General features: G+C 51.1%; 1 protein-coding gene across 2 annotated transcripts; it reads right to left on the bottom strand.

Annotated features, from left to right (window-relative positions):
* Window positions 1–920: 920 nt before the first annotated feature.
* On the bottom strand, window positions 921–10892 carry VRTN (vertebrae development associated). 2 transcript variants are annotated; one of them, XM_049113006.1, is made up of 2 exons: window positions 10737–10892; window positions 921–3908 (listed from the first exon to the last, which is right to left on the bottom strand). In XM_049113006.1, the coding sequence occupies exon 2, from the start codon at window positions 3905–3907 to the stop codon at window positions 1826–1828; it is 2082 nt and encodes a 693-aa protein (XP_048968963.1). In that variant the 5' UTR covers window position 3908; window positions 10737–10892; the 3' UTR covers window positions 921–1825. The 2 variants fall into 2 exon arrangements, with proteins under 2 accessions (XP_048968963.1, XP_025299203.1); XM_025443418.3 differs by lacking the exon at window positions 10737–10892 and adding an exon at window positions 9986–10396.
* Window positions 10893–11232: the final 340 nt, after the last annotated feature.

Genomic DNA, 11232 nt, shown 5'->3' with positions numbered 1-11232 from the left:
CACGTAAAGGTGTTCCAAAGGAACAGATGAGAAGGCCCTTAACATAAGTGCAGCATGTTCAAGACCCAAGGTAGCCAGTGTGGCTGGAGAAGGGCCACGGTGGGACAAGAGGCAGGGAGAGCCAGTCAGGGGCCAGACTACAAAGACTTTTTTTGTCAGGCAGTGCAGGGAATTCTGGGTGAAGGGGAAGCCTCGGACACATATTAGACAGGAATGTGAAAGAATGCAATTTCACTTAAAGCACTCTCCAGCTGCTCTATGGACCATGGATTATACTGGGAAAGAGCAGAAGGGAGACGGATAGGAGGTGGAGACGTGGGTCGGTGGGGATGGCGACAGCAGAGGGAGGGTTCTGGGCCACTTTGGAGTCCGTCAACAGGACTTGCTGGTAGACTGGATGTGGGGGTGAAAAAAAATAGAACCAAGAATGACTCCCCAAGATGGTGAGGATGACAGCCATTGCAGAAATGTCTTCCCCAATGATGCCACACCTCAACAAGCCTTAAAATCCAGCCCACCAGAGGGGGTTTGCAGTTTAGCCACTCTGAGGCTCACAAGTGTCCTGTCCTGACCTGGACCTAGGCCTGGGCCTAGCCTGCTTGGGCACATGATGAGCACTAAAGAGAATGCCTGACAAGGACCTGACCTGACCCTTGTGCTGGCCTAGCCTGCGAGAACACCTCGTCGCAGTATTTTTCCAGGCGGCCATAGCCCCATCCCCAGCTGGAGATCCACCCCCAGGTCACCTCTAGATCAGATTCTAAACGGAATCCCCAGAGCAATCCCTCCCCATCCCCCAAGCCCTAAACCCAGGAATGTCCCCTCCAAAGAGAAATGGTCATTGTTGGTGCCCTTAAACCAAAAGGAATGTGGAAATGAGCAGGCACATCCTGACTAATCAAACACCAGAGACCAAGGGCTATGGGTACCACATCTCTTTATTTCTTTGGTTTTCCAACTTGACTCTTGGACAATGCAAATTCAGTTACTTGCCTGCCCGGTCACTGTATGATCCCTCACTGATGGGGCCCAGGCTCAGGGGAGAGGCTCAACAGAAGGACGAGTGTCCCCAAGAGCCATCCAGACTGGCAGAGGACTAGAGGCTCCACAGCAGATGGGCCAAGCACCAGCAGAGACTCGACACTCTCCCCCAGCCCCTTACCAGCTCCTTGCAAGGGACAGGCCAGCACCTCAGTGATCTAGCTCAAGGCCTTCCCTTAGAGGTTCTTCCTCTATACCCTTACTTCTCATGCTGAGCCTGGCACCCTCTTCCTTGGGGGTACCAGAAAGAAGCCACTGACCTGCTCCACTTTTGACTCCCATTGTTTCTTTGGAAAACATCTTTGAGTAATGAGGGTGTCAACCCCCAAAAGAAACCAAAGACATATATTCTGCCTAAGGGGACAGATAGCCATGTTAGATTACAGTACTTCCTTCATCCCCAGGAGAAGTTGAAAGCAGCTTTAGCTAACAAACCCCCTCAGAACCCCCAAACACAGTTTCCAATACCAGCTGGGGGGTGGGGCGGGCAGCCCACCCACTTAAATCAAAACAAAAAACTAAAACCAAGACAATAAAAAGCAAGAATGGCAAACAACCGAAGAGAACAATTCTGGTCCTGTAGCTCTCTGCAAGAGACCAGATGGCTCATTTCTGGCTCCGTCTGCCTTAGAGCCAGGAGATAGCACAAAGCTGCCCTTGGATTTGAGGTAGACACTGTGGGAACCAGAGCAAAGGGCATCTTAGCCAAGCCAGAGGCGAACTTAGGTCCCTGACCCTGTCCAAATGGGCCCCCTCTCCTCCCAGCCCCCTTCACACCTCCTCGTCAGCCATCCACCAGGGTGAGGCCATCATACAGTGCCCGCTTCCACATGTAGTAGGTAGAGCGGGCCGTGAGCGGAAAGAGGGCGCTGAACTCCTTGAAGGAGGGGAAGCTCTTAGACTGGAAGCGCTTCTGCAAGAACAGCTTGGCCTGGGCCTTGAACTTTGTGGTGGCGAGCATGTCCATCACCAGCACCTGGCCGTCCCTGCCACCCGCTGCTGCCTCTGCCACAGGGTGGCTGGACAGGAACCTGCTGTGGGGCTGGCCCTGGGTGATGGCCCCCTCTCTGGAAGGCCCTTCCTGGGCTTTCCCTGGATCCTCTCCTGGAGAAGCCCCCACCTGCAGGGGGGTCCCAGCAGGGGGGACATTCACAGCAATCACATCTCCACCAGCTTCTTTCTCCTGCTTCTCCTCAGCTGCCTGCATCCCCACTTTGCCCAGGGTGGGGGCCTGCATCTGGAATTTGGACAGGTTTCTGGGCCAGCTCCGGGCAAGACTCTTCCAAGCCCAGAAGGTGGAGGGCGAGAGGCTGGGGTAGCGGAGGCGGAAGCGACAGAAGGGGAGGTGCCCACTGAGCACCTGCTTGCGGGCAGCCCTGCGCAGGCGCCTCTGCCAACGGGACAGGGGCACCTTTGGGGGCAGAAACTCGTGGGGGGCGGGTGGTCCCCCTGCTGTTGCTTTGCCTGCCCCCTCTCCCACCTTACTCTTCCAAGGGAGCAGAGCCTCTTCCGGAACAGAGGCTGGCTGGGGAGCCCCCGGGGTGGACAGGGCCGGTGCCGGCTTGAAGCTGGGGTTCCTGTGAAGGGCCTTCCGGCGCCAGTTGTAGTACGTGGAGCGGGAGATGCCGGGGAACCTGCGTTTGAAGCAACGGTAGGGGACCAGCGTGTTCAGGGAGATGCAGTGCTCCAGGTACAACTTGGCCCGCTGCATTAAGATCACTCCAGGGCTGGACGGCCGCGAGGAGCCTCCCAGCCCCTTGGCCCCCTGCTCCTCCTGGGGGGCCAGGGCCGGGCAGGTGCCAGAGCCCAGGAGCTCTTGCTTCCAGGCGTAGTAGGAGGAGCGGGAGATCTCGGGGAACCTCTGGAGGAACTGCTGCAGCGACACGACACCGCCACGGTGGAAGCTGTCCTGCAGGAAGTGCTTGGCCGAGAAGCGGGCGGCCACCTTCTGCCGCTGCTCCTGCGACTGCCGCCGCCAGCGGTAGAAGGTGGTCTTGGTGACGCGATAGCGCCGGCAGAGGTGGGAGTAGCGGAGGCCAGGCTCGCGGTTGAGCAGCTCCAGGGTGTTGGCCGAGGCCGGCAGCGGGGCCGGAGGGCCCGGGGCAGGGCCAGTGGCACCTTCGGCCTCCACCTCCTCCAGCCCCACCACGGGGGCAAAGTACTGGTGGCGGAAGAGGTGGCTGGTGAGGGGCTGGCCGGCCCACATGATGTGCAGCGTGGCGGGCACGTGGTCGCAGCGGCGAGGCCGGATGACCCGGTTAAAGTAGGGCCGGATCTTGAGGTTTCGCATGGGGTAGATGGAGTAGATGTTGCGTTGAAGGACAGAGGCCAGGGCGTACAAGTGCCACACGTTGGAGAAGCTACTAGGGAAGCAAGTGGCCTTGACGTCCGCGTCGAAGATGGCCTCCAGGGTGGCGGACGGCAGGCTGGTCATCTCAGGGGACTCCTCAGAGCACAGGGAATAGCGCACGGCCTGCAGCATCACCTTGGAGTCGATCATGCCCTGGAGGTAGTAGTGTCTATGCAGCAGCATCTCCACCACGGTGCGGGCCCGCAGCTCCAGGCTGAACCCCACGTCACCCCACAGCAGCACGCTGGCCGCCTCGAAGAGCAGGCTGCCCTCGCCTTTGCACACCAGCGGCAGCATGTTCCGGGGAGCATCCTCCGGGTACAGGCTCAGGGCCACGGAGTCCACCTCCAGCACCTGGGGGCTGGAGCCCCCCTCCCGGCTGGAGGGGAGGGTGAAGGATGACAGGACCTGCTTGGCCTCCAGAGCAGCACTGACCAGACCCTCCAGGCCTTCCGATTCCACCGCCTCCTGCAGCTCCTGTAGCACCTGCTGTATCAGCTGCTCCCGAGAGGTCATCCTGCCAGGACAGAGGACAGAGGGCAGAGTCAGGACAGGGTGCCCAGACACCCAGCAATGGAGACTTGCACCTTTCACCTAAAGATAGTGCCCACCTACTCTCATTCCTCCATAGGGTCTAAGTGCCTCCCAGGCTTTAATCACTCAGTGGTAGTGAGGAAGAGCTGGGTCTCTGCAACCTGGCTTTGAGTCCTGGTTCTTTTTTATTTTATTTATCTGAGAGAGAGAGGGACAAAGAGAGACAGAGAGAATGAGTGGAGGGAGGGGCAGAGAGAAAAGCAGACTCCCAGCTGAGCAGAGAGCAAGCCCCATGTGGAACTCAATCCCAGGACCCTGGGACCACGACCTAGCCAAAGGCAGATGCTTAACCGACTGAGTCCACCTAGGTGCTCTGAGTCCTGGTTCTAATATTAGCTTGAGCAAGTTACTTCAGCTCTCCATGCTTCTAAAAAACTTAGTTCCTTTTCTGTAAAGTGGGACGATAAAAGTATCCACCTTATACAACTATTGTGGGCATAAATGGGACAATGAACACATGGAGCTATATAGATCTACACACACATATACTCCTTAGAACAGTGCCTGGCACACAGGAAAGTACTGTAGAAGCATTAGTTACTTATTACACATTACATATTCCATAGTACCTGTACCTCTATAACTGTTAAGAGTTACAATCTCGGGGTACCTGGGTGGCTATGTACCACCATGTACTCACAGGGAAAAAAAAAAAACCCACTAGTTGCACTCAAAAATGTCCTTAATGATGCAGTAAAGATTTTTATTTTGATTTAACCACAGCCCTTAAATATAGGACTTTTCAATTTTACAAGTGGCAAAGTGGGATATGCTCATTTCTGCTGCATACAAAAATCTCACATGACAATTGTTTGGTTTATATGATGAACTAGCCACTTTTATCATGGAATATCACTTTAACTTGAAAGAAAAACTGAGACATTACTCTTTAGACTTGGGTATGTTTGGCAGACATTTTCTCAAAAATGAGTTAGACAAGCCTGTCAATTCAAAGAAAACTGTTGACTATTTGCTGCCAGTGAAATTTTGAACTTTCATTTGAAAACCGTAATTTTGGAAAACCTGTATCCACTACAGTGAGCTTGACAGCTTCCCAATACCTAAAGACTTTTCTGATGGGATCAGTAGTGACACTAACAAATGTAACTTTTTATACTGTGTAATGGACTTGTCAACATTTGAAGATCTACATCAATCAATGAACTAGATTTTCCAAAACCAATGGGTGATGTTACAAAGTCACACACAGGTAAAAGATTCACTCAAGGGCAGCCCTGGTGGCACAGCGGTTTGGCGCCGCCTGCAGCCTGGGGTGTGATCCTGGAGACCCAGGATCGAGTCCCACATCGGGCTCCCTGTGTGGAGCCTGCTTCTCCTTCTGCCTGTGTCTCTGCTTCTCTCTCTGTCTCTATGAATAAATAAACAAAATCTTTAAAAAAAAATTAAAATTAAAAAAAAAAGATTCACTCAAAGTATAAAAGGAAACAATGGATTTTACTATAACGAGGAACAAAAAAATGAGTGTTGTTTCAGCTTCTACATTACAACTAAGCTTTAAGAAACTACTACTTAGGGGATCCCTGGGTGGCTCAGCGGTTTAGCGCCTGCCTTCGGCCCAGGGAGTGATCCTGGAGTCCCAGGATGGAGTTCCACATCGGGCTCTTCGCGAGGAACCTGCTTCTCCCTCTGCCTAAGTCTCTGCCTTTGTGTCTCTTGTGAATAAATAAAATCTTAAAAAAAAAAAAAAAAAACTTAGTTAAAAAAACGACTATTTATCAAGTGTTGGTATAATTCTCAAAGAATATTCACTGAACAAGCTATTGAAATACTCTTCCTGGGACACCTAGGTAGCTAAGCAGTTGAGTGTCTGCCTTTGGTCCAGGGGCCTGATCCTGGAGTCCCAGGATGGGGTCCCATATTGGGCTCTGCAGGGAGCCTGCTTCTCCCTCTGTGTCTCTGCCTCTCTCTCCTTGTGTGTCTCTCATGAGTAATTAAATAAAATCGAGAAGGGAGGAAGGGAGGGAGGGAGGGAGGGAGGAAGGAAAGGAAGGAAAGGAAAAGGAAGGAAAGGAAAAGGAAGGAAGGAAGGAAGGAAGGAAGGAAGGAAGGAAGGAAGGAAGGAAAGGAAGGAAGAAGGAAGGAAGGAAGGAGAAGAAGAAGGAAGAAGAAGGAAGAAGAAGAAAGGAAGAAAGAAGAAAGGAAGAAAGGAAGAAAGGAAGAAAGGAAGAAAGGAAGAAAGGAAGAAAGGAAGAAAGGAAGAAGAAGAAAGAGAAAGAAAGAAAGAAGAAGAAAGAAAGAAAGAAAGAAAGAAGAAAGGAAGAAAGGAAGAAAGAATCTTCCTTTTTCAATCTACATATCTGGACAAAGTTGAATTTTCTTCCTACACTTCTATCAAAACAATGTATCACGAGCAGCCCGGGTGGCTCAGTGGTTTGGTGCCGCCTTCAGCCCAGGGCGTGATCCTGGAGACCCAGGATTGGGTCCAACGGGACCCCGATAGCTCCTGCATGGAGCCTGCTTCTCCCTCAGCCTGTGTCTCTGCCCCCCCTCTGTGTCTTTCATGAATAAATAAATAAAATATTTAAAAAATATATTAAAAAATGTATCACAACAAACTGAACACAGAGACAGAATACCTTTTAAGCCAGATATTACAGGCTTGAAGACATGTAAAAGAATGCACTCTTCTCACTACATTTTTGTTGTTGTTGTGGAAAAATTGTTTTTCACAAAATTGTGTTATTTTTTTATTGTGTAACAGGCTTATTTTTTCATATTTTCTAAATTTCTCAGCTTTTAATACAATATACATTTTATTTAAGATTTTATTTATTTATTTGCGAGAGACAGAGACACACACACACACAGAGAGAGAGAGAGAGAAAGAGAGAGAGAGGCAGAGACATAGGCAGAGGGAGAAGCAGGCTCCATGCAGGGAGCCCGATGTGGGACTTGATCCCAGGTCTCCAGGATCACACCCTGGGCTGAAGGCAGAGCTAAACTGCTGGGCCACCAGGGTGGTCCTCAAGTTTTAAAGGGCTTCTGACACCAAAAAGTTTGAGAACTATTGCCCTGAAACAAAAAGCCTTTTCAAAGGGGTGGCAGCAGCCTAGTCACTGTGCTAACATGCATCTAATAACTAGGATGTACTGAGCATTCAGTATTCGCCAGGCAATGTCCTAAGCCTGACAGCCATACTTTAAAGTATAGGCACATGATCATTCCCAGGTTAGAGATGAGAAAACAGAAAATCCAACCTAGGCTAATTTGCCCTGGGTCATACGAGTGATGCAGCCAGTACCTTTGCATGGACTCAGACACTTTAAGGTCTGTGATTCATCTCCAGTTTAAACTGCCAGCCACCTTTTCAACACAAACTAATGATCCTAATTACTGGTACATTTTCATTGTTGCATTGCAAAGCAAAGTAATGGTTCTCGGACACTTTTTTTTTTTTTTTTGACACTGGTTTTAAATTAAAAAGGAGACCATTGTCCTCTCTGTTCTTTGTTCTCAGAATTCAATATATTGTTTTAGATTAGCCTGAGGTTTAAAAACTGGATTTGGTTGGGACTCCTAGGTGGCTCAGTGGTTGAGCATCTGCCTTTGGCTCAGGGCGTGATCCCAGAGTCCAGCAGGTCCCACATCAGGCTCCCTGCATGGAGCCTGCTTCTCCCTCTGCCTGTGTCTCTGCCTCTCTCTCTCTCTCTCTCTCTCTGTGTCTCTCATAAATAAATAAAGTCTTTTTTAAAAATTAAATAATTTTTAAAATTAAAAAAACTGGGTTTGGTTGTATACATTTGTCAGCTCATCAATCTGCACACTTAAAAGGGAATGCATGAGTATAAATGATGGTTCGGTAAAGTTTTGAAAAAAAGCTTTTAGCACCAAAGGAGTACCACTAGAATTTTACCTGATAATCATAAAAAAGCTTTTCAAAAATTAGTAATCAGAGCACCTGGCTGGCTCAGTCAGTAGAGCATGTGACTCTTTTTTTTTTTTTTTTTTAGTTTTTATTTATTATGATAGTCATAGAGAGAGAGAGAGAGAGGCAGAGGGAGAAGCAGGCTCCATGCACCGGGAGCCTGATGTGGGATTCGATCCCGGGTCTCCAGGATCGAGCCCTGGGCCAAAGGCAGGCGCCAAACCGCTGCGCCACCCAGGGATCCCGAGCATGTGACTCTTATCTCAAAGTTGTGAGTTTGAGCCCCATGCTGGACAGAGATTACTCTAAAAAATTTTTTTTCTTTTTAAGTTAAAAATTAGGGATGCCTGAGTGGCTCAGCGGTTGACCATCTGCCTTCGGCTCAGAAATTGACCCTGGAGTTCCAGGATCGAGTCCCGCAACGGGCTTCTGCATGGAGCCTGCTTTTTCCTCTGCCTGTGTCTCTGCCTCTGTGTGTCTCTCGTGAATAAATAAAACATTTTAAAAATAAAAAAAAACTGTTCAGTGATTCTTCCTGCCCTGCCACCCAGTCTCTTTCCCGAGCAAAGCACCATATTCCCTCCAATGATGGCAAGTTCCTTTGGGCTTTACAAGGAGTGAGTGTTTGGATTTCATGCTTTTTTAGAGGTGATTTTGTTTATATGTGGTTCTCACCTTCCCTCCACGTGAACCACAATTCCATCACACCTGCACCATTGCTAAAATGGCTAATCTGAGCTCACACCTGGAAAAATGGAGGCTTGGGGTAAAATTAAACAACTTTACCAAGACCACGCAGCTATTAAAGCTATAAAATTAAGCGAAGGGATTCCAGAATGCCCCTCCTAACCACTGTAATTCCACCACCCAGTGGAATGCATCACCCAAAATGTTTATTAGCTGAAGGATCCAGAAACACATGAATTCTTGGGAACTTTGAGGAAATTGAGGTCCAGAAAGGTACAGATGGTTTGCCCGAATTCAAGCAGCAGTATTTGGATATCTTCTAACAAAATGTCCAGATATACCACACTTCCTTCTGCACAAACCCCCCATCCCCCTCCCTAACCTATCCCACCCTACCTACTCTCCCCAGTACCGTCCCAGTCTCAGTCCCACCCAGCTCCACTTCACCCAAGCTCATTCCTTCCTCTTCCCCAAAGAGGTAAGAGGAGGTGTGAGTAGGTAATACCCCACTTTGATTCTCCTCAAAAGCTTACTGAGAAAAAGCAGCTCCCTGGAGAAGCTCTGCACCCCACATCCATCCAAGAAGGTCTGGACGACCGGAGGACAGTAAGGGAAAGGCCAGAGGCCGTGCAGGGAATCTAATCATCCTTAAGTAGACAATTGGTTGATGGGGTTCAGGTGCGACAGTCTTTTCAACAATGGCTCCCTGGAAGTGCAATGCAAAGCAGATCTGGCAATTGCCAGGTGCATTCATGGAATGAGGTGCAAAAGGTGAAAGGTAATCTATGGGCTTTGTTCAACTGGCCTCCCTGGCCCCCACAGCTCTTGGAAGGAATCAGAAAAGCCATGAAACCAAGGAGGCAAGTCCCCCTGATTACAGGATCTCCCCGTTGGAGGTTGGAAGGAGGAAAAACAGGGTATCCAAAAAGCACCCTGCCAGCATCTTAGCACTTAGAAAGGGCTCTGGAGCCAAGGAATAATTGAAGGGGCACCGGCAATTCTGCAAAGAGACTCAAAGCCTTACCTTCACCAAAGCCAGCTTCCTCTTCCCTCCATCTCCTTATTTCAAGCAGATGGGGTCTCAGAACCCAGGTCTGGACTCTGCCCCTTCCATTTTGGAAGGGGTCAACCAGGGTTCTCTAGGCAGGGCAAGGGAAGGGCCAATGACTCTGATAACACAATCCTGCTTTAAGTCTCCTCTGGCCTCTAGAACAACCTGCTTCTCTGCCAGCGTCACCCTGGGCTCTGTGTTTGCTCACCAAGTACCCCATGTTCTCCCCATCCCGCCTTCTCCTCATCCCTCATAAAGTAGGCTGGCTCTGCAGTCTCCACAGTCAACCAGGCTCAACAAGTAGGAGGCAGTGCCACACAGGCCTCAATCCTCGGCAAGACCGGATAAGACCATGGTAAACTGGCTGGCATCTCACCTGGCCTGACTCTGCGCCTCTCTGGTCTGCCCTCTCAGCTGCCCAGGTTAGGTCCCTGGCTCGAGGGAGCGCCAGCCATCTTGGCTCTCTCCCTGGCTTCCAGGAGGCCCAGCAGGGCAGGGGCGGCCATGGGGGCTGGCTGGTGGCAGGAGAATTCATCAGCTGTGACTTCCCAAGGAAGGGTAACAGGAGTGCCTGGGGGCTCCAGAGCGGGCCTGAGGCCATCAGGTCAACCAGGCCTCAGGGAGTTCGGGAGTTTCCAAGTTTAGCTGTTCTTGTGGACCACGTGTCCGGAGGAGTAGAAGGGGGAGTGTGGCCCACGAGGGGAAGCAGCGCAGGCCAAAAGTCGCCCCTCAGGATGCCAGGAAGGCAAAGGGCAGCTAGGGAGAGAGCTGGCTGGCCCGGGGCTTGAGTCAAGCGACCCAACCAGGGAAGCTGAGAGCCTGGGGTGGGGCCGGGGACGGACAATTGTGTGAGGGTTGGGAGGGGAGCTAGGCCGGCGGGTGGGGGTGGGGATGCGATTGGAGGTGGGGGTGGGGAGAAAGAACTTGAAACAATGCCTCACTTCCCCCTTCCACACACACACCCACACACCTATGCACGCATACACACATGCTTGCAGCATGTCCACGGAGTCACTCCTTGACTCTTGGGCCCTTGGCCGTCCCAAGGCCAGCCCTCACTCCCCTGGGGCCTCCAAACCGTGCAGGGCACCCACTGTTCCGAATTTTGAGGAAGCTAGTTTACTGACCTCGAGGGTGGCCCAGAGCCCCGGGGGCGTCCACTTCTTTCTCCAGCTTCCAGCTTGGGACATTTAAGTCACCCTGCGGCAGCGTCCCCAGCCAAGCGCCACTCTCACTCCAGAACTGGCTTCGTATCTGTAGTGGACCATTGAGCATGGACCGTCTACAGCCAACTGGCCGGTGGAGAAGCAGTTTAAGCCACTCCCCCCAGGAAATCGCCCACCCTCAAGTGCTCTGGTCCCAAGATGAAAGAAGTGCAAATTCGGGGGTCACTTCCAATGGTAAAGTGATAGCAGCTATTGTCTGGTCCACTCTACCCAGCTGGGGGCGTTAAAGCGCCCAGACCTAGCTCTGAAACAGACCCCAAACTGCCCTGGGAAAACTTGAAAGAAAGTTGAAAGATTTCCAAAGAGTTTGGGGGGGGAGGGGTTGGGGAGGTTCAGATAGAAAGACCCAGGGAAAGAAAGTCTATAGGCTAGCCTTGAAGGTAGGGGTGGGGGAGCA

This window comes from Canis lupus, chromosome 8 (assembly GCF_003254725.2).
Source record: "Canis lupus dingo isolate Sandy chromosome 8, ASM325472v2, whole genome shotgun sequence".
In the NCBI taxonomy this organism is placed as follows: Eukaryota; Metazoa; Chordata; class Mammalia; order Carnivora; family Canidae; genus Canis; species Canis lupus.
The sequence above is the reverse complement of the archived record's forward strand: the minus strand, read 5'-3'. Positions and strand labels throughout refer to the sequence as shown.